This window comes from Rattus norvegicus, chromosome 6 (genome assembly GCF_036323735.1).
Source record: "Rattus norvegicus strain BN/NHsdMcwi chromosome 6, GRCr8, whole genome shotgun sequence".
Lineage (NCBI taxonomy): Eukaryota > Metazoa > Chordata > Mammalia > Rodentia > Muridae > Rattus > Rattus norvegicus.
Genome location: NC_086024.1, coordinates 31,757,856 through 31,780,708, shown reverse-complemented (window position 1 = coordinate 31,780,708; position 22,853 = coordinate 31,757,856). Strand labels below are relative to the sequence as shown.

General features: G+C 49.0%; 1 protein-coding gene across 2 annotated transcripts in view; it reads left to right on the top strand.

The window, feature by feature from the left end:
* Window positions 1-712: 712 nt before the first annotated feature.
* Drc1 (dynein regulatory complex subunit 1) overlaps window positions 713-22,853 on the top strand; it is a 35,148-nt gene continuing 13,007 nt past the window's right edge. Inside the window, exons 1-7 of one of the 2 annotated variants that reach the window (XM_039112484.2) lie at window positions 713-1,652; window positions 10,351-10,438; window positions 11,327-11,439; window positions 14,529-14,712; window positions 15,903-16,040; window positions 17,436-17,522; window positions 18,777-18,899. In XM_039112484.2, coding sequence (XP_038968412.1) covers window positions 1,498-1,652; window positions 10,351-10,438; window positions 11,327-11,439; window positions 14,529-14,712; window positions 15,903-16,040; window positions 17,436-17,522; window positions 18,777-18,899 — 888 coding nt within the window. In that variant the 5' untranslated portion in view covers window positions 713-1,497. The remainder of the gene's footprint in view (window positions 1,653-10,350; window positions 10,439-11,326; window positions 11,440-14,528; window positions 14,713-15,902; window positions 16,041-17,435; window positions 17,523-18,776; window positions 18,900-22,853) is intronic. The other variant, NM_001007009.1, reaches the window with a different exon arrangement.

Here is a 22,853-nt window from a genome sequence, read left to right as displayed (position 1 = left end):
ATGTCTGCACTTCTGGGTAAAGTGGTTGTTGTTGTTGTTGCTGTTACTGTGTAGGGCTTTACACTTCTTATTTTAATTCCTTTTGTTTAGAGATAGGCCTCATTCTGAAGCCCAGGATGACCTGGACCACATTCCTCAGTGCCAGGGTTACAGGAGAGGGGTTTTTGTTTTGTTTTGTGTGTCCTGCCCATAGTGCTTCCACGAACCGACCCACTTGCTGGTGTAGGCAAATTCTTTACCATTGGGCCATACCATAAGCCCACAGGCATGGTTTTAATTTTTTTTATCTTTATTAACTTCAGTATTTCTTATTTACATTTCGATTATTATCCCCTTCCCTGTTTCTGGGCCAACATCCCCCTAGCCCCTCCCCCTCCCCTTCTATATGTGCTTCCCCTCCCCATCCTCCCCCCATTACCGCCCTCCCCCTAACAGTCTAGTTCACTGGGGGTTCAGTCTTAGCAGGACCCAGGGCTTCCCCTTCCACTGGTGCTCTTACTAGGATATTCATTGCTACCTATGGGGTCAGAGTCCAGGGTCAGTCCATGTATAGTCTTAGGTAGTGGCTTAGTCCTGGAAGATCTGGTTGCTTGGCATTGTTGTTTATATGGGGTCTCGAGCCCCTTCAAGCTCTTCCAGTCCTTTCTCTGATTCCTTCAACGGGGGTCCCGATCTCAGTTCAGTGGATTGCTGCTGGCATTCGCCTATGTATTCATGGTTTTAATTTTTAATGAGAACACTTTTTACATGTATGTTTTTGTCTGCTCATGTGCCACTGCAGCATGACAGTCAGAGGACAACATGTCAGAACTGCCTCTTTTTCCACAGTGTGGGCCTAAAGGATTGAACTCTATTTGGCAAGAAACATTAACTGCCGAGCCATCTCTCTGGCCCCAGAACATTATTTTTGTTGACAAGGGGCACAGGGTACCTAAGGAATAATGTCTTCCCCCCAGCCACCCGCTGCAGACAGATGCTTTAAGAGAGCGGTGGTGTCCTGGGTTACTTCCTTCCGAACCATTCTCCTGCACCCTCCTGGCTACAGAAGATGAACGTACTTGGATTCACACTTCCAAAAAACGCAACGGGCTGAGGTGGTCTCCCACTGTGCTTGAGGAAAGGAAGACTGTTCCTAGCTTTAGTGCAATGCTTTTCATGTTGCAGGTACTCAGTTATTTTGGAGGAAAAGTGCCTTTTAGGAATGTTCATTCGGGAAGTGGATACTAAATTGGGCTTTCGGAAAGAGATGAGGTGCGGCTTGTTCTAGCTGCCTTCGTGGAGTCAGGTCAACCCTTCCAAACCAACTTCAGGCAAGGGGAATAAAGTCCACATCTGGGATTAAAATATACAATTCTTAGTGCGTTACCAAGAAGCTGGACCCGAGCGCCCTCGCGACAGCTAGCCAGCGATGGGTCAGGTGACTGCTTTCCCTTGGCAACGGCTTGTTCCTAGCAACCGGGCTGCTGGTCCAGGCGGAGCTGCCAGTGGGTCGCCGCCATGAATCCATCAGGAAGCATTGGGGTCCTAGAGCAGAATGGGGAAGAACACTTAGCTGCCCCAATTCTCGGGCCCTCGGTGAATTCCGATAACCCGCAGGAGCGAATCCAGGCCCGGCGCCTTCGCATCGCTGCCCGCCAGGAAGCCAGAAGGCGGTGAGCTCGGTGGCAGGATGGTGGGATGGGGAGTGCCGAGTGCCACGCTCAGTGTGTGTGTATTCCCTGGGTGTGAGCAGGAAAACGTTTCTTTTACAACATTCAGGCAGTGAGTTTTGGGACAGCTAGGGCTACACAGCAGGACCTTGTCCTAATATTTAAAAATAAAAATAAAAAGTTCTAGGTCAGCTTTAGTCCAGAGGCTATAGTTTGTGACCTGATGTAATGGACCGTGAACTGTCAAAGAGTCGGTTATCTCCAATCTACTGAGAATACCTTATAACAAAGGTCAGGACAATTACCACAGCCAGTGAGCATGTGTGGTTGTATGTTTCACGCAAAGGTGAACGCCTTGATCCATTTTGAAATTAAAAAAAAAAATTAAGCAGAACAAAGCCTGGTTTAGTGGTTTATGCCTTTAATCCCAGTACTCAAAAGGCAGAGGCAGGGCAGATCTCTTTGAGGTCAGGGCTAACCTGGACTACATAGGAAGGACTTGATGCCTCAAAATAAAAATAAAATAAGAGTAAAAGTTTTCATTTCAATTAGTGGCCACACTCACTGGGCCTAAGGCCACGATAGTCTAGCAAAGATGGGCAGCTGCTTGTTTGTGCTTGCAGAAACCAAAGACCGTTGTCTAGACTCCCTCCAGGTATTGCAAGTGCCAGACCTGAGTTAGGAGGGGGTGTTGTGGGGGCCACCACACTTGCATCCCCACCATACTCCCTAGGCCTTGGTGTCTTTATTAACTTAGGCGCAGCTTAAAAGACATCCATTTGGCTTCCACAAGATGAGAACTCTTGTTCATTGGTCACCAGACTTCATGGGACAGTTCTTCAACTTCTAAGCCATTCACTCCATTTTTAGTTTTGGGGGTCTGGGTGCCTCCATTCTGGTTGGGCAAGCCATGATCTGGTTAGCATGTCTAAGTATCGTGGTAACTCAGATCTGTTTTTAATCATCCTAACACTGTCTGGGTATCTCCTTCCCCAGCGTTTCCCTGATGGCCATCAGTCCCCTTGGGGAAGGGTTAGGAGCGTCATTACACTATGTATCTGCCATTCTGTTCCATGCTCTTCCTCCTGGGATCCCTGCCAGCTCTTTAGTTAGGAGATTCTGGGATGAGAACTGGGGATGGTTCAGGAACTGGGCAAGGTGGAAGCATCCTTGGTTTGCTTGTCTGTTGCTGCTGTCTTTGGCTGACAGGTGAACTGGACTCTTGTCTGTCCTTCTACTTGGCTCCAAATGATGCCACATTTATCCATCTCCAAAGTGGTCGGTGAATGTGGCCTTTAACAAGAAGACTGGGAATTGAGTTGATGTGCAGGAAGTTCATATTCTAATGAGGGAGAGAAGACAAATTAAAGTATAGGTTAAGTAAGTGTCATTATGACTATGAGCTATGACAAGGACAGCAAAGGGAAATTAGGTGAGGGACCTGAAGCCAGCTTGAGAAGGAACCAGCTGCTGCTGTTCCCCCTCCTTCTCCTCCTCCTCCCCCTCCTCCTCCCCCCCCTCCTTCTCCTCCTCCTCCCCCTCCTCCTCCTCCCCCTCCTCCTCCTCCCCCTCCTTCTTTTGTAAGAATGGGGGAGGGTTCATTAATCCTTCTTGACCACCGCCTTCCTCATGGCTGCCAGCAGGTGACTCAGCTTTCTCTCAGCGCGGATGTGCATGCCTACCCTCTTCTTTTTTTTTTTTTTTTTTTTTTTTTTTTTGTTTTCTTCTTCTTTTTTTTCGGAGCTGGGGACCCAGGGCCTTGCGCTTGCTAGGCAAGCGCTCTACCACTGAGCTAAATCCCCAACCCCGCCTACCCTCTTCTTGATGAACTTGAGTGCGCGCTTGCCCTTGGACACTTTGAACAACTCCATGGCGCGCCACTCGTAGGGCGCAAAGCCGCACACCTCCCGGATCATGTCCCTCATGAACTTGGTGTGCAAGGTGAGGCGCCTGCAGCATCGTTTGTGTCTTGGCTTGCTGATATTCTTCCATCACCTGTAGCCCTTGTTGAGGCCCACGGTCATGGGGTAGCGCAGGGCCATGGCTGCTGCTCTCCAATGGCGGCCCGGACAGGAAGCAGGAACCAGCTTCAAAAGGAGGCACTGAGCTAGGTTATAGTGAGACATTTATTGTCAGGCGTGATGGCACACACCTTTAATCCCAGCACTTGGGAGGCAGAGGCAGGAGGATCTCTGAGTTGGAGGCCAGTCTGGACTACAAGAGAGAGTTCCAGGACAGCCAGGGCTACACAGAGAAACTCGGTCTTGTAGGGGTGTGGGGGTTGGGATCGGGGGACATTTATTGGGTGTGATAAAGTCTATGATAATGTCTGATCAAAATTAAGGCCACAGGGGTTGGGGATTTAGCTCAGTGGTAGAGCAAGGCCCTGGGTTTGGTCCTCAGCTCAGGGGAAAAAAAAAGAAAAAAGAAAAAAAATTAAGGCCACTTTCTTGATGGGTAGGGGGTCGCTTTCATGTTCAAATTACTCAGCTCACTGGGGCTGGAGGAGGTGTGGCTGAGGAGACCTGGGTGGGGAGAAGACAGTTACTCTGGTTCTGGTGAGGCTCGGGATTGGCCTGAACTCTGTGGCAATGATCTAGAGAGAAGCAGATGAACTCAGGATAAAATTTGAAGTTGAATCTGATAGATACTTCTGATTGGCTTTTTTGAGCAGAAGACAGTGTGACCTCTGTGTGTGTGTGTGTGGGGGGGTCATGGTTTGAGTGCACATGCGCGCGCGCACACACGCAAATGAATAATAGGTAAATATTTTTTAAAAAGATAGGAGTCATTAGATATGGTGGCATTTTCCTATAGCCCTAGCTCTTGGGAGGCAGAAGAAGGCAGGCATCTCTGAGTTTGAGGCCGGCTGGTCAAAATAAGGAGTTTGAGGCCAGCCAGGGCAGCATAATGAAACCTTGTCTCAAAAACAAGACAAAAAAAAACATGAAAGAGGCCTGGAGAAGTGGCTTAGCGGTTAAGAGCAGTGACCGGTCTTTCAGAGGAACTGGGTTTGGTTTTTTTTTTTTTTTTTGGTTCTTTTTTTTCGGAACTGGGGACCGAACCCAGGGCCTTGCGCTTCCTAGGTAAGCGCTCTACCACTGAGCTAAATCCCCAGCCCCCTGGGTTTGGTTTTTAATACCCCCTAGAAGTTCACAACTGTCTCTAACTCCAGTTCCAGGGGATCCAATGCTCTCTTCTAGCTTCTGTGGACACTAAGCAGGCACATGGTACACAGACATACATGTAGACAAAACACCTGTAATAATAATAATAATAATAATAATAATAATAAACTGTTCAGCACAATGGAGGAAATGGGCCTACTCCAGGTAAAGGGAGGTGTGTGTCTCAGTGATCTTTCATGTGCCAATTCCCAGCACAAGAGGAAGGAGGGGAATGGAAGGGAGAGCGGAGAAAGGGGGAAAAAAAGAAGAAAAAGGAGGGAAGGAGGAAGGGAGGGAGGAAGGGAGGGAGGAAAGGGAGGGAAGTGTAGAGGGATTTTTAATCTAGCAATGTGGCTGTTCTGGCAAGGGAGCATATCCAAAGACCTAGGTCTGTGTGATGCAGCTAGGGTCCAGACATGCGGCACACTTATCCCTCTGGCTGGAATACAGACACAACCTTAGTACACATCTTTAAGGTAAACTTAGTTTTGTAGAAGGAAACAGCCATGTTTGAAAGTGATGTCTAATCGAAGGGCAGACAAAGTGGTGAATCAGAGAAAGATTTGACAGGATGAGTCAGAGGTAGGATACGCCCAACTCTCAAAATAATGGCACAGGAAAGAGAAACTATTCAAAAGCAGTGCAAGAAAAGAGAGAGTCAGTCAGGTGGGAGTCAGCACAGTGAGTGCAGCGCAGCGCAGTGGAGTTGAGTTTGGTGTGAGTTCACGCAGTTCAGTACAGGGCAGCAGAGGCAGCTGAAGCCAGAGACTAAGTCAAACAAAAGATTAGAATGAATCGCCAGAGTTAGTTTGAGGCCAGGCAGAGCAATTCAGTGAGAAGCTGAGAGAAGCCAGATAGAATCAATCAGCTTGGAGAGGCGTTTGGCTGAGTTAAACCAGCCAGCCAGAGCTCAGAGAGAGCTAGAGAGGGTGAGCTTACTCAGCAGCAAGCCTCTGGGATGACAATCACATCAGGCGAGTACAAGTCACCTTTCCACGGGAGAAGAAAGGGTCCATTTCAAAGCACGTCACTGCGAAAGTTCAGAATACCAAGAACAGAGGAGTGCCCACAAACTTTCTGAGTGAAGAAAATGAGCCAGTACCACAAATACTTAGGAAGCTGAAGCAGATGGGTCAAGAGTTCCAGGCCATCCTGAGCTACATAAAGAGACCCAGTCACAAGAAAACCAAGAATAATAAAACAGGCTAACAGAGTTCTACCCTGTCCAGCTTCTGTGTGGAGGTTCGAATGCAGGTCCTCCTGTTTGTTTTCCCAGCCCCTAGTGGGTAGTTTTTGTCTTTTGGGTTTTTTTTTGTTTTTGTTTTTGTTTTTTTGTTTGTTTTTTGTTTTTTGTTTTTGTTTTTTGTTGTTTTAGATTTCTTTATTTTATCTTATGTGTATGCTGACTTTGCCTGAATGAACGAATGTGCACCACACACATGCCTTGTGCCCCAGGAGATCAGAAGAGGGAATCAAATCCCTGGAACCAGGGTTGTGAACAGTTGGATGGCATATGGGTGCTGAGACCTGAACCCAGATCCTCTGCAAGAACAAGTGTTGTCAGCTTCTGAGCCATCTCTCCAGCCCTGAGTGTGTGCTTTAAACTCATAGCTCATGTTAGTCTGGTCACCCCTCATTTCAAAGGCCTATTAGACACGTGTGGTCCAAGGTCGCCATATTGGCCAGCACAGTGCCCAGGTTGGGAAATTAAAGCAGCAAAGGGATTGAAACAGAAACTTGGTGAGAATTTGTAGCAGATCTGGACCGAAATCACTTTCCTTCCGGAACCCCCAATCTCTGGCCCACGGAATAGCTGGGAGTATTTGGACAGACTTGGTTATTAATTAAGGGACTGACAGCCAAGGTAGGAAGTTTGAGGTGGGGATGAGAGTACAGCTACCGTAGCCTGGCAGTGTCTTAGTAGAAGGAGACAACAGTGTTCTTTCCGGAGGAGCGAAGGGTAAGTTCAGATAGGAAATTGAGTGAGCAGACACTGCTGAGAGGGGTTTTGGGAGTCCAGAGGGATTGTCTGCTTTCTTATCTCCAAAACTGGGCTTCGGTGGATTTGAGCCCAGTGGACGGAGCTCAGCCAGTGAAGGGTTATTTCCTGATGGAATGTTGGAATCCTGGTAGCTTCTTACTTAAAAGCTGCTTAGGAGTCCATCTGACCACTTAGGAGTGAGGAGGGCCTCTTAGGGGCTAGCAGCGTGGGTGTGGCAAACTCACTGGCAGCCTGGCACTCTCTGTGTAACCCACACTGCCTTTGCACTTACAGCTCTTTGTCTTACTTTCTCATCAAAATAGGAACTATTCTTACTGCAGCTTTAGGGCTCAGACCCATCGCTGGGAGCCCCAACATGCTAGGCTCTGGTCACCAGGCCCAGTATGCCAGTTAAAGAGAGAGCAGTTAGCGGTAAGAGGCAGAGAGAAGGGGTTAAAACCAGTATGACTGCACTAGGAAGTCCAGAGACCCCAAGTTTATTATCTCAGCTTTGGCTCTGAAGACTGTAAACCCCATTAGAGGCTGCCACGCGTTTTACTGTTTGCGGACATAGAGACTGAGTGTGAACAAATGCTTGCACAGGCAAAAGTTGTTGGTCTGTTAGTTTCTGTCATAGTTGACACAGGGTCACACTCTGTAGCCCAGGCTGTCCTGGAACTCACGGTAATCCCGATTCAGCCTCCCAAGTGCTGGGGCGACGAAGCTAGGCTGAGGCAGGAGTTTTAATCAGAAGGAAAGTTATGGAGGAGGCAGGCCCGGCACTACTTGGGTGGGCTCAGTTTGCTGCCAGTAGGAAAGGCTGGGTAGTAGAAGGTTCTGGCGAGTCAGCGACAAGGATAGCTTTAAATTCCCTTTTCCCAGTTTAAGGGAATTTCCCTGTGTGACACACCACTTGACGGCCAGCTCGTCCTTGGACACATCCTGGCATTATCTGTTACCATTAGGTCCTCTTCTGAGGATGAGCGGATAAGGGATGGAGCTGCCACACACTTCTAAGAAAGAAGCAGAGAGGCTGGCTAGCTAACCGCCCCAGTGGGCCAAGGGCATGAATGGAGGCCTCTGCCTCCTGTCCCCAGCCGGGGCCTACTGCCATTTTCTTGGAAGAAGTCCATATGGCTTGAGCGAAGCCCTCTGCTTCCTAGGAGATAGATAACCCTGCTCTGAGGCTATGCCCGCTGTGGATGCTGGTCCTCTCTGCTGCCTGGCGTTGGCTCCTTGTTTTAAGGATGCTTATCCACGAGGCTTCTTCCCAAAAACCAGGGTCACTGCAGGCTTGGGTGACCTTTGAAGGTCTGCAACAGAACATTGTAAACATGGACAACAATCTGCAGGATTCAGGACTCTCCCTTAAGTGCCGAGCCATCCTCCAGGTCCTAAGTGCCTGTTTATTGCCATTTGTAAATGCTATGCAGTGACAAAGTAAAACAAACTAAGAAATCCTCAGAAACGGAATCCCTTTTCTTCCTTTTTAAAAAAGACTTATTTATTTCGTGCATGTGAGTACACTGTCGCTGTCTTCAGACATACCAGAAAAGGGCATCAGATCCCATTACAGATGGTTGTGAGCCACCATGTGGTTGCTGGGATTTGAACTCAGGACCTCTGGAAGAGCAGTCAGTGCTCTTAACCGCTGAGCCATCTCCCCAGCCCTGAATCCCTTTTCTTAGGCTATTCCTTTTGTGTTTGTTGCATTGTCAGCTGTGGCAGGCACAGCCCCACTCTGGCTCAGAGGCCGCCCAGAACAGTCTCCTTTTTTTCTTCCAAGGACCCCAACTCAGATAAAACCAAAGTCAGGAGAGAATTACAGAAGGAGCTGGTGTGAGTTGGAATTGGTATTTCAAAAGATCTGAGGGCTGGCGGGATGGCTCATCGGGTAAAGACACTTTTGATCGTGACCTCTGTCCCCGGTACCCAGGAAGTAGGAGAGGCATGACTCCTCCAAGCTGAGACTTCACATGCACACCGTATGTAGCATGTCTTCCTGTCAGTGGAGGAACAAAAAGTAATGTAATTATTTTGTCAGTGTTTTGGCTTCGTACGTGTATATACCCCTTGTGCATATCTGGAACCAGATTGGTTAGGTGTCGTGAGCTGTCATGCGGGTGCTGGGAATCTAACCCAGGTCCTCTGGAAGAGCAACGGGCACTCCTGACTACCGAGCTGCCTCTCCAGCTCTACAATGTAGTTTTAGAAAAGACGTATTATTTTAGAAGATTTTTAAGGGTTGGAAAGATGGCTCAATGGTTAAGAGCTTAAGGCCAGTCAGTCAGACTGGGCTCCACAGTGAGGCCCTGTTGCAAAAAGGAAGAAAACTTCACCTCCTTAAGATTGGGCTGCCGGGCATTTTCTTAGTGACTGATGGGGGAGGGTCCAGCCCATTGTGGGTGGTTCCACCCCTGGGCTGGTAGTTCTGTAAGAAAGCAGGCTGAGTAGGCCATGGAGCAAACAAGTGAGCAGCACCCCTCCAAGGCCTCTGAATAGCTCCTGCCTCCAGGTCTTGCCCTGGTTGAATCCCTGTCCTGACTTCCTTTGCCAATGAAGACTTAGAAGCTTAAACTGATTAAACCCTTTCTCCCCCTAGTTTGCTTTTTGGACATAGTGTTTCCTCACAGCAGTAGAAACCCTAAGACGTGATGCACCTGGATTCCCTGGGGTCTATGCTGAGGCGTCTGGAAGCTACCGGCCTGGCTGCCCATTGGGAAGGTCAATTGACAGACAGTGATGGTCCATCTGTTCTGACCCGAGGGTTTTGTGCTTTCATAGCTGGCAGCTCTCAAGCTGTAGCTTTTCCAGTTGATCATTATCGCAGCCCCAGTCAGTGAGGCAGGGCCTGCCAAAGATAAGGAAGTCCATGCTGCCCTGGGCTGGTTTTAGTGTCTGTGAAAGCCCATTTACCAAGCACACATGCTCCCTTCTAGAATCCAATATGAAGCCCAAGGGCAGGATTCAGAGGAAAGTAAGGCCGGAAATGTGGCAGATGGCATCAGCCGGTGTCCACACCTGGTTCCTTTTCCTGCTCCTGCAAAAAAGGAGAGAATTTACGTCAGCTCATAATTCTCAGCAGGGTGGGAGGTGAAGGGCCTTGTACAGAGGATCCCAGCCAGGAAATGTCTTCCACAGCGGGTGCTGGGTCTTCCCATCTCAGCCACACACACAGTCCAGATCCCTGTTCCAGGTAATTTTGCATTCTGTCAAACTGACGGCTCCAACCATCAGGGGACTTGATAGCTCCCAGTCCTTTTCACCTGACTAGATTTACTCAAAGATGGCTTTGTATTCTGAGGTTCTCCATTCTCCTTTATTTGCTTCTAGTGTGGGTTTTTGTTGTTGTTTGGTTCGTTGGTTTGGTTTTTGGTTTTTTGAGATTAGGTTTCTCTCTGTAATAGCCCTGGCTGTCCTGGAACTGGCTTTGTAGACCAGGCTGGCCTGGAACTCATAGAGATCCACCTGCCTCTGCCTCCCTGGTGTTGGGGTTAAAGGCGTTGTCTAAACACAGAGTACGGCCCTCATGACCGCATTGTTTCTGCCACAGGGAAGCTCTGGGAGAGTATTTGGATGGCAAGAAGGAGAGTGAGGAGGAGCAAAGCAAGAGCTACAAACAGAAAGAAGAGAGCCGACTGGTATGAGCCGACTGGTGGCCGCGGAGTCTCTTAGCCTGGTCTTCATAGTCAGGCAGGCAGGAAGTACACCTGTGTTTCGTTCTCTAAGTGGGGCTGAACTGGAGTCTATCTTGTTTTGGGGTTCCCTAGGAGTGAGCTTTCAGACTGTGGGCTCCTGCCAGAAAAGGCAGCGCATAAATATGGGGACCCAAGAGACAGGGGCAGGAGTGCTCAGCCTCAAGACTGGCCTAGGATACAGTATGAGTTGGCCCCAAAAACAAACAAATGAGAAATTGGGTGGGGGTGACTCAGCGGCCAAAGTGCTTGTGTCAGAAGCACAGGTACTGGAGTTCCGATCCCCAAACCCATGTAAATGCAAGGTGGGCAGGGTGGCAGAGATGGGGAGTCCAAGGCAAGCTGGCTTAGAATCCACTGTGTAAGGCTGGTCGATGGTACACACCTTTAGTCCTAGTACTGGGGAGGCAGAGGCAGGCAGATCTCTGTGAGTTCAAGGCCAGCCTGGTCTACAAAGGGAGTTCAGGATAGCCAGAGCTACACAGAGTAATCCTGTCCAAAACAAAACACTGTGAAGACTAGGCTGGCCTTAAAACCATAGATCCACTTGCCCCTGCCTCTGCCACCTGAGTTCTACTATTAAAGACATAAACTACCATGCCCAGCCTTAATTTTTTTATAATTACATTTTATTTATTTTGTGTGCCCCGGGTTGTGCATGCCACATTGCATGTGGCTGTCAGAGGACAATTAGTGGCAGTTGATTCCTACAGTGTAAGCTCCCGGGGTTGAACTAAAGTCTTCAGGCTTGGCAGCAAAGGACACTTACACAGTGAGCCATCGCACAGCCCAGAATGTTCTAGCTTCACAGATTGCCATCTCTTTGTTTTCCAGAAACTGACTAAACTCCTGCTCTGTGGGACTGAGTTGGTGACAAATATTCAGGTGGCTGCAGACATAAGAGAGATCCACAGGAGGGTTGAGGAAGAGGAGACAAAGCGGCAGCGGTAAGGGATTGGCTACATTCGTGTGCTGATGTGGCCACCCTTCAGCTCTCCAAGTCCCTGGAACGAAAATTTTCCACCCTGAACGAAAAATTGTCTCATGGAATCCTCTTTCTGTTCCTTATGAATCCATAGTCCTCCTTTTCCAGTCTCCTCTCTCCCTCTCTCCTCCTCTCCCTCCTCTCCCTCCCTCTTCTCCCTCCTCTCCTTCTCTCCCTCTCCCCCTTCCTCTATCCTCTCCCTCCCTCCCTCCTCTCCTCTCCTTCTCTCCCTCCTTTCCCTTCTCTCCCTCCCTCCCTCCTCTCCTTCCTCCCCTCCCTCCCCTCCCTCAAGTGTCCCAAGCTGTGTGGGTGTGAATGGACAGCCAGTCCCTTGCCTCTGATAACTTGGAACACTTAACTGTGGTCTGTTGTAAAAATGAGATCAATGTCAGGATTGTAGGAAGTCACAGGAGGAGGCTTTTGGCTTTTCTGTAGAAGTTGGGAAAAACTCAGCAGGAATTTTGGGTTGCACTGTGAAGGCCAAGTAAGGTTTAGGCTGTTGCGAAGGCATTTAGGCAGAGGTGTGCAATCTCCGGAACATGCCTGGGAGTGACAGGTGTGGCTTAGATGCTGCTGACAACCCTGGGAATGACTCTTGCAGGTGAATCCTGTTGAGTAGGAGTTGCTGGCAGAATGTGGGATGACTGGGGTGGGGGCGGGGAAGTCAATGCTTGCTTCTGTCAGCAAACTTTTCTATGGCTCTAAAGCTGCAGCAGAATTGATGGAAACCTGAGCTTGGAGCGCCCCCTAGTGTTTAATCCGCAGAGGCCACTCCAGCCTCAGATAAGTCAAAGATAAACCAAATATTTAGTGATAAAGTGACACTTTGTGAGGAAAAACACTGGGTTTTTCTTCCTTTTATCTGAGCTTCTCTGGTCTTGGTAAACGCACTGGGAAACAGTGTGGCTTGTTTTCTGCTCTCTGGCATACAGGACTGTTACCTGGAATCATGCAATAAGATGATGTCACTGTAGCTGAGATTTAGAGGCGTTGTTTAAAGGCCTAGTGAAGATTTGGAGGTGAAGTGGGAGGCCCAAATCAACCAAGAAACCAATTAAATGACCAGACCAACAGATAGCTCAGGGTTAGGCACATATATAGCAGCATATCTTAAAAAAGAAAAGAAAGAAAGGAAAGGATCATTGTAATAGGTCCTGTGTGCTCTTGGGTGGATAGCGGAGGGACAGGACGTGATCATATTCATGTTGTGGCTCCTGCTTTAAAGAAGTTTGTAGCCAGGCGGTGGTGGAGCATCCCTTTAATCCCAGCACTCAGGTGGCAGAGGCAGGAGGATCTCTGTGAGTTCGAGTCCAGCCTGGTCTACACAGTGAGTTCCAGGACAGCCAGGGCTACACAGAGAAGTCCTGTCTCCAAAACCAAAACAAAACACAAAGAAGTTGTGGTCTTGTTTGGTGACAGTTGTATAGAGTAAGCAGTGTTCGCTGGTGTGGTCCTAGCCACCATTTTCAGAAGAGCTCCCTTCTCAGCTCTGATGCCTTCTTCTCTGCCGTATCCTCAGCGTACCCCACATGGGGCCTCTTTGGAATTTCTAAAAAGGCATTCCTGATTTCCTCCTCTTACATCCCATTAGTCTAGCTGGGCAGGAATGGTCCGACGCCTGAGGCTCCACTGTTAATAAAACATACATAAGAATTTATGAGCTGGGTGTGGTAGCCTGTGCTTGTACTCATCTCAGCACTTGGAAAGTCGAGGTAGGAGAGTAGCCTCAGTTGTGAAGCCACTCGGGTGCCTATGGAGTTCCAGGCCAGCCTGGAACTAAAGCTGAGACTCGAAACAAACAATTTAGGTGCCACTTGTGATGAGGCTGCTAGGTACTGAGACTCCCCGCCCCCCCCCCCCAAACACACACAGTTTGTCATTTTATTAATCCTAGCAACAGGTGTACAAAGGTCATGCTTCGTCTCTCCGTTGTACAGAGGAGCAAAGTGAAGCTCGCAGGGGCCATGGGCCTTGAGTCTGACCGCAGTAAGGCCAGGATTTGAATCTGAGCTGTCTGTGATAACCGCGGTGTGTCACCCTCCCGCCCGGCCCAGCTGGCTTGGCGTGGCCTCCTGGCCTGTGCTCTTTAGATGGAGGTTGGAGTTTATGAAGAAGAGGCTTTGTGTGAGTCGGGGTCGGCTTAGCTAAGGAAGGGCTTCTTTTGGCTCACAGTTTGGGGTTACTGTCCACGGTGGCACGGAAGCCATGTCAGCAGGAGCTCGAGGTGGCTGCTCACACCGCATCTGATGCCAAAAGAGGAAAAGAGAGAGAGAGAGAGAGAGAGAGAGAGAGAGAGAGAGAGAGACCGAGAGAGAGAGACCCTGACTCATTCAGCCCAGGCTTTCTCACCTCAGGTGCCCTAATCGTGACTTGCCCTCACGGCACACCCAAAGGCTTGCTTCTGTTGTGACCCTAGACCCTATCAAGCTGATGAACAACGTTGGCCATCACAGACGTCAGCGTAGATTTGTACAGGGCATTAAGAGCTGGGGGTTGGGAGCCGGATGTGGAAGGATGGTAGCCTGTGCTCTGCTGTGTCGGCTTGCTGTTGGTCTTCCTCGGAAAGCACATCACTTGGGGTGAAGCACTGGGACCCATGTGATAGAAGCTGAGAACTAACTTCTTTTTTTACATTTTTTTTTCTTTTTTTTCGGAGCTGGGAACCGAACCCAGGGCCTTGCGCTTGCTAGGCAAGCGCTCTACCACTGAGCTAAATCCCCAACCCCTTTTTTAAACTTTTTTTTTTTTCTTTGAGAACTAACTTCTTCAAGTTGTCCTCTACACACATGTGCCTGCACATGTATGTGCATGGACACACACACACACACACACACATACACACACTAAATAAATAAATAAATAAATAAATAAATAAATAAATAAATAACAGGCAATACAAAGTTATGCTAAAAATAGTTTCCCCAGAGTTTGGTTTTGCTCTGGGTGAGTGTCTGAGGGAAGGGCCTGAACCTTGGAGCCTGTACCATGCTCTTGGGAGAAGCCGTCTCGGGAAGGCAGGACCCAGAGCACCCAGCATGCTTCTACTTGCAGACTGGAAAAGTTGGAGAATGAAGTTAAGACCAGCCAGGACAAATTTGATGAAATCACGTCGAAGTGGGAAGAGGGCAGACAGAAGCGGATTCCGCAGGAACTGTGGGAGATGCTCAACAACCAGCAGGTGCACTGTGCTGGGCTCGTAGAAGACAAGAACAAGCTGATCAGCGAGCTGCAGCAGGCAAGGGGCCAGCCTCCGTCCTGGCCGAGGGGGGTGTGGCATGGCGGTCCTGGGCTTTTCCTGCCTTCCTTTATCACCTAGCACGTGACAAGACTCAAGCCAGGAATGGAGATATACACCTGTAATCCCAGCACTTGGGAGACTGATGCAGGAGGATAGCAAGTTCAAGGCCAGGTGGGCTGGGGCGTTGACCTTTTTTATGCCAAGTTGAAGCTCTTTGCGGACATGTACACCAGCTCTCTCAGGCAGATGGCTCCCAGTGCTGCCGACTCATTCTGAGAGATTCCCTGTGCACCGTTGGCTGAGTCTCTAACCTCTCAGAAGGTTGGGTCTGGCACAGTCCCACTTGTCTGGTTTTCATTTTGTTCCCACGGCAAGTCTTCTCTCCCAAGGCACTTCCTGTTTTCTTCCGGCATTTGCTATTTTAGGCTTTGCTTTTAAGTTTTTATTCCATCTGAGTTAATTTTTTATGACAAAAGGAGAGAGCGCTGTTTTATATTGTACAGTGTGAACTGTCCAGCTAGTTCAATAATGCTGTTTCTTCTTTTTCATTTTCAGTTTCTGGGCACAGACTCATAAGGACCAGGTTGGCCTTGAACTGTACTTGTAATGGAGGATGGTCTTGAGTTTCTAACCCTCCTGCCTCGGCCTCCTAAGCACTGACATCGCAGGCGTGTGTCACTATACTTGGTTTACGCGATGCCACAGATCGAGCCTAGGGCCACCTGCATGGCGAGTGAGCGCTCTGCTGACCGCTGGCTCCCATAGCATTGAGGGGACTTTCACCACAGTGTAGGCTTGTTGAAGACTATTGGCTGAGACTAGGGTTGTAACTCAGTGGTAAAGTGCTTGCCTAGCATGCCAAGGCGCTTCCATGCACAGCCTCCCTCTGCCAAGCGCTGGGATTTAAAAGTATATACCACCACACCTGGATTTTTCTTTGTAACTAAGTCTTGCTATATAGGCCAGGCTGGCCTTGAGCTCACTATGAACCCTAGAGGGGCCTCGAACTCACTTAATAACCAAGGCTGACACTCACATTCACAAGCTCCCCATCTCTAGATCCGTGCCGTTATGCCTGGCCTAATACCTAGTGTTTACAGCTTTGGACGAGAGGTGACGGTTGTGTGTGCTTGGGGCTTCTTGCTTCTGTCTCTGTCTCTGACAATTCTGCCTGTTCTCTTCTCAAGGAGTTAAAAATAAAGGATGACCAGTATGTGAAGGACTTGAAGAAACAGTCAGAAGACATCACCGTGCTTCTGGAGAGGATGGAGGAGCAAGTGAAGAGCGTGATGAAGAACTTCCGTCAAGAGCTCAATTACATCGAGGTGAGGGCTCTTGGGGACACCTCTGATTTCTGTCTCTGATTTTAGGGTTTGTTTGCTCATTCATTCATTTATTAAACAGTAGCCCAGTGTCTACTGTATGCAGGGCACTGTCCCAGGGGCAGCAGAGACGGCCATGAACAAAATAGAGCCTGCAGTCTCATGGGAGACGACTAGAACGAAACACAGAAACTCCTAGGTATCGAGTTCGGCTGGTGCTGGTATTGTGAAAGCGCAGTCTCTGGGAGAAAACATTAAGGGGAAAGGCCTCGCTGTGGCTGATGGGTTGAGAGGACTCAGCCCGCCATGATGGAGAGGGCGTGGGGCTAAGCAGTTCACACTGTGAAGATGAGAAGCAGAGAGGAGTGTGCCTAGTTAAAGGGGGTCCCTCTCCCCCTTATCCCACCAGACCCCAGCTTGTTCTAGTCAGGGTCCTAATCTAATGTGCTGCCCACACTCAGGACGGCTCTTTCCCTGTCTCAGACTGTCCAGGAGCCATGCCCAAAGCCATCTCTCTGGAGCCTCTCTGTTCAACCGGGTTGCCAGTATAGAGCCACAGGGGATAAGTGAGGGGTGTTAGCGTTCCAGACCCATAGTCAAATGGAGCGGTTTGTCGCTGGCACATGGCCCACTGTGATGTGAGGGGACAGGGACAGGAAGTGACAGCTAGGGATCAAGGATGAGTGCCTTGAATTTGAATGACACCTTCAAAATTAAGATTGGGTTCTAGGGCTTCCAAACATGGAAGAGATATAAGAGGGCTGGACCTTCTCCTGATCGTCATGTCACCTGGGCAATGGGAGTCACCTCTGCAGTGGGAGGCCTTCTCAATCGCATGTTGTCTTTGTTTCGTGGGGCCCAGCCACGGCAATGCTGGTCAACGTTGAGGTACTTGCCAAGGCTTGCCCTGAGGCTGCCAGCTAAGGATGATTTCTGTCACCAGTACCAGGCCTCTGATAGACTAAGCCAGTGGCTCTCCACCCTTTCATAGCAGTCAAATATTAGATATCCCGTATATCAGATATTTATATCATGATCCACAACAGTAGCAAAACAGCAGTTGTGAAGCAGCAATAAAATAATGTTATGTTTGGGGGTCACCACAACATGAGAAATTGAAGGCTCGCAGCATTAGGAAGGTGGAGAGCGACTGCACTAAGCTGTGGGACTCTGGGAAGCTTCCTCTCAGAACCTATGAGAAGTATACGTTTGTTAGCTTCTGTGCAACTCTTTCAGCAGCCATTCAACCACATGACACGTGGGGAGTTCATGTTTGTACATGACTTTGCTTGTCAATGTGACAAGGCACTTGTGTTGTTACCTAAAAGTTCTTGGTACTGATGGGGCCCCCTCCCCACAATGGGGACAGACACAGTGCTGTTTCCTGTCCTGTTGCAGAAGGCCTTTGAGTCAGAGCGACAAGAACTGCTAACCACTAATAAGAAGAAATGGGAGCGAGCCCTGCAGGCTCACAATGCCAAGGAGGTAAAGGGTGGGCAAGTGGGTGGGTGGGGGCGTCCAGGGCAACCGTGAACCTGTGGGTAACGATAGATACCGCTAAGTTTGAACCTCAAGTGTCTCGAGTAGGACCTGTGTGGCTCACGCTCCTTTCTGAGCTTCATAGTTATTGGTGGGGGTTTGAAGTCTGGATGTGTCTGAGGGTTAGAGAACAATTTCGCAGCTTGCAGAGATTTCCACCGTTTTGTCACACTGTCCCCTCGGCATCCACCAAAGTCATAGCATTTGTGGCCCAAGAAAGTGTTTTGATTTTTTTCCTTCTTTCTTTGAGAGAGCTCAGGATGGCCACATATAGCTCAGGATGGCCTCAAACTTTCTATATGTTCAGGGTGACCTTGATCCTTTTGACCTTGCCTGCATCCCCTGAGTGCTGAAGCCAGGCAACATTACGTCCAGTTTATGAAGTACAAGGGCCCAACCCAGGGTTTCCTCTGTGCTAAGTGAGCACTCTTCCAGCTGAGCTATCTCACCTATGGGAAACATTTAAAACATACTTTGCCTAATTATATTATTATCGTTGTTATTATTGTTATTGTTATTATTATTATTATTATTATTGTTATTATTGAGATGGTCTCACTGTGTAGTCTTGTCTTGCCTGAAACTCCCTGTGTAGAACAGGCTGGTCTTGAACTTGTGAACGTGTTTCTGCCTCTTGATTGTTGGTGTTGCAGGTGTGTACAATCCAGTATTAAGACATATTTAAGAAATATCCTGGGGATATTGCATTACTTCATTTCATATGTACAAAGAACAAAGAAACGATGTAAGACACATCATCATCATCGCCGTTAGGCTAGGTTATAAAGAGAGTCTAACTTCTTTTAAACTCTGTTCTTTTGCTTTTGTGTTTTTGTTGTAATGTGTAGGTATGTGAGCCTATGTGAGGGTGTGGGAGCCACAGAAACAGAAGAAGGTATATAGGTCTCTTGGAGTTACAGTCATGTGGATGCTGGGAACCGAACTTGGGGCCTAGCAGAGCATTACTCTCTTAACAGCTGCGCCATCATGCCAGCCCCGGTTTACCTTCATGACAGAGCGCCTCTCTGTGGTTTCTGCAATAAGAACCTGGCTAAGGCTCCCAGAACTCAAAGCCTTGAGGCCTTTGAATGCCATCGCTGTCTATGAGACTTCTGGGCCATTCACTGGCCTGCTTGTTGGGCTCTCTGGAGGACAGAGTTGTGCAGGAGGCTCCCTAATCCTGTGGTCTGCCATCCTTAGCTGGAGTACCTCATCAACCGCATGAAGAGGGTGGAGGACTACGAGAAACAGCTCAACAGGCAGCGGGTCTGGGACTGCGAGGAGTACAACTCGATCAAGATCAAGCTGGAGCAGGACGTACAGGTGAGGGACTGCTCCCCTCACCCGGGATCAGGTGGCAGCTGTCTCCAAGGGTCTCAACTTAGCTACAGCACCCAGTGTCTCAGAGGCAGTCACTCACTACATAGTATTTACTGCTTCCTTTTACCTTTATTTATTTTTACTCTTTGTGGGCAGGGTTAGGGTCTAATGTAGCTTAGGTTGGTCTTGAACTCTCTGTGTAGCCAAGGATGACCCTGAACTCCTGATCTTTCTGCTTCTAGCTTCAAAGTGCTGGGAGTTGCAGGTGGTTGTGAGCCACCGTGGGAGTGTTAGGACTAGGACACACACAGGTTCTCTGCAAAACCAGACAGTGCTCTAACCACTGAACCATCCCCCTCCAACCCTTTAGTTTAACTCTTTTCAAAAATGATTTGTTTTTTGGAAACAGTGTTTATCTGTGTAGCCCTTGTTGTCCTGGAACTTGCTGGCCTCAGATTCACAGAAATTCGCCTGCTTCTGCCTCTTGAGGGCTGGGACTAAACTGGATGCTACCATGCCTGACTTAGCTTAACTCTCAATGAATGAAAAAAGTGGTTTTGTTCTAGACTGCTCATGCTCTATCATCTCTCTCTCTCTCTCTCTCTCTCTCTCTCTCTCTCTCTTTCTCTCTCGTCTATCATCTGTTGTTTTGGGGGTTGGATTTGGGGTCTCACGCACATTAAGCAGACACTGTACCACTGAGCTTCATCCATAGCCTTCTTTTTACTTTTGAGATAGTCTTGAGTTACCTAGGCTGGTCACGAAGTCACCTGTCTGGCTTTGTGACACACCTGCCTTAGCCTCTGGAGTGGCTGAGGTTGTAGCCTATGCCACTGGGCTCAGCTGGCCCATGTTTATTTAAAATTGTAAGTCCAACTCTCGATAAGAGCTGCCGTCTTTAATACAAGGATGTTAACCAGAAACACTGAATATGTGCCAGGCATAGTGGCAAATGATACATGTCTGGGGAAAGGAGTCAAGGATAAGATACACGCTGGCACCCCAGAGTACCTGCCTGTACTCCAGAGTTCATGCCTGCACCCCAGAGTACCTGCCTGCACCCCAGAGTACCTGCCTGCACCCCAGAGTACCTGCCTGCACCTGAGAGAACATGCTCGCACCCCAGAGTACATGCCTGCACCCCAGAGTACATGCCTGCACCCCAGAGTACCTGCCTGCACCCCAGAGTACCTGACCACACCCCAGAGTACCTGCCTGCACCCCAGAGTACCTGCCTGCACCCCAGAGTACCTGACCACACCCCAGAGTACCTGACCACACCCCAGAGTACCTGCCTGCACCCCAGAGTTCATGCCTGCACCCGGGAGAACATGCTCGCACCCCAGAGAGTTTACAAGATGGAAGCAATAGGATTAGCAGTTCTAGGTCATCTTTGGCTACATCTGGATTTGAAGCCAGTCTAGGCTACATGAGACCCTTCTCAGAAAACAAGCAAATAAGCAACAATAATCTATGATTAATATTTATCAATCAAGGATGACTGTGCTGAGACTAAAACCTGAGCTGATTGACAGTCATAAACATAAAGAGAGGAGACCAACAACCAGCTGTGTAACCCGTCACTGTGCCCTGCAGACGTGGACTGTGGGGGACACGGCTTCTGTGAGTCCTGTGGGATCTCCGGCCACACTGTTAACAACCTCCATATGGCATTGCCGCTGGGACCCCAGTGGGAGCTGCCTTGCATCTGAGATCTGGTGAAACCCAGAGGGCTGGTGTTACACGCTCAGGACACTGGCTTTGCCCAAGGCACCTGTCACTGGCATTGCCACAGAGGAAGCAAAAATAGCCAACACTAGTCAAACACGTGTGCAAGAAGAGATGCAAATCAAAACAATCAGACCACAGGCTGCTGATATCCGGTTGCTTGGGGGCTTTGCATATTGCTAAACTCTTCCACATTGCAAACCGGACTCAAGTCCTTCAGCTCCGAGGCCTCTGCACCGTATTCAGTGAAGTGTGGGACAGGAAGTGATTCACAATGCTAACAATGTGGTGCCCGGCGCTGTAGAGATGGTCTGGGGTTAAGAGCATTTGCTGCTCTTGTGGAAAACCTGGGCTTGGTGGCTCACAATTTCCTTTACCTGCACATGGTGCATATACATACATGCAGTCACTCACACATACACATTAAAAAGGTGGCACTGGAAATGTTCGTGTGTGTGTGTGTGTGTGTGTGTGTGTGTGTGTGTGTGTGTGTGCGCGCGCGCGCATGCACATCATTGTATAGGCATAGATACCAGAGGACATGTAGGATCAGAAATGACTTCCAGAAGTTATTTCTCTTTCTTTTCATTATCCCTTAAATATATCTTAAAGGATGGCCTAGTATATACAAGGTCCTGGATTTTTTAAAAACGGAAGGTGTCTTAGTTAGGGTTTTACTGCTGTGAGCAGACACCCTAGCCAACGCAACTCTTATAGGGACAGCATTTAACTGGGGCTGACTTACAGGTTCAGAGGTTCAGTCCATCATCATCAAGGCCGGAGAATGGCAGCATCTAGGCAGGCGTGGCCCAGGAGGAGCTGAGAGTTCAACATCTTGTTCAGAAGGCAATAGGAGAAGACTGGCTTCCAGGCAGCTAGGATGAAGGTCTTAAAGCCCATGCCCACAGTGACAACTTCCTCCAACAAGGCCACACCTCCTAATAATGCCACTCTCTGGGGCAACCATATTCAAAGACAAAATAATTTTGTAAATGCACATAGGAAAATACATTTCTTAATGCAGTCTTCCTTTAAAAATGGTATTCACATTGAGTTCATGTGAGAATCACATATGCTCATCGTAGTATGGATGTAAATACATGCTGTGGCTAGAGAGGTTTGGAGAGTGCTATCCTGTCAATCCAGGCTCACTGCAGAGTTGTGGGGAGCACCGGGGTCTCTGGACACCACCACTCAGACACTCATGCACTCTTTGTCCCAGAGAGGTCCGGAAGAGCCACTGCTGTCACCTCTAGTTCCAAGTGGCTCAGGAGACCTTCCCCTCTGAGTGGTCAACCTAGCCAACACGGGACTTTTCTCCTGGACTTCTGTGACAAGCTACCTCACTGGTCCCTGGCCAGCCCCTGAGCTCATATAGCTTGGGTTCTGATCCCGACTCCTGGGCTATGCCCCAAATGGTCATGTTTGGAACGTGACTGGTTTCCATCAGAGAAAAAAAGAATTGTTCTCTGGAACCACACTGGACCATCCCTGGGAACAGACTCGAGGTCATCACACCTGAATTGGTCCTGCCCTGAGAATCTCCCATGGATCCTTTGGGCCCTTGTTCACATTAGAAATCTCAACATCAAATGTTAGATATGGTTGGAAGGGGAGATATAGCCCTTGGCAGTTCCTCGCCCGTCACTTCAGTGTCTTCTCGGAGGCTGCTCTGGAAAGGTGCTCAGTTCTGACAAGACAAGGTGGTGGGGACAGGGCTCCCCGCCTGTGGGGCACAGGCCACACATTGCTCTTGGCAAAGCCAGTTACTGAGAACCTTGGACCTAATCACTTCACGTCTAAGAAACAAAGAGGTGCTGGGTGGTAGTGGTGCACACCTTCAATCCCAGCACTCAGGAGGCAGAGGAGGGGGAGGGGTGGGGGGAGGGAGAGGAGGGGAGAGAAGGGAAGCAGGCAAGCAGGATGTTGGGCTGTTCAGTGAGGGAGTGGTTGTCTAGCATGTAATAGGCCCATGGTTCAGTTTTCGGGGTGTATTTGTAGAGATTATGTTTGTCATGGTGACTCATGCCCATAATCACAGCACTTGGGAGGCTGAGGCATGTGAATTTCAGCCTCTTGGCTTTCCCTTCCCTTTGTCACCTCCCAGTTCGCTCTCCCTGAGGAAGACTTGCCCGGAATCACCTTCTCCAAATTCCTTGAAAGGAATCTCAGTCTGGCTGAGAGAGACAGGAGGGAGGCTTTGGGGAGACCACATGTTAAATTGCCCCT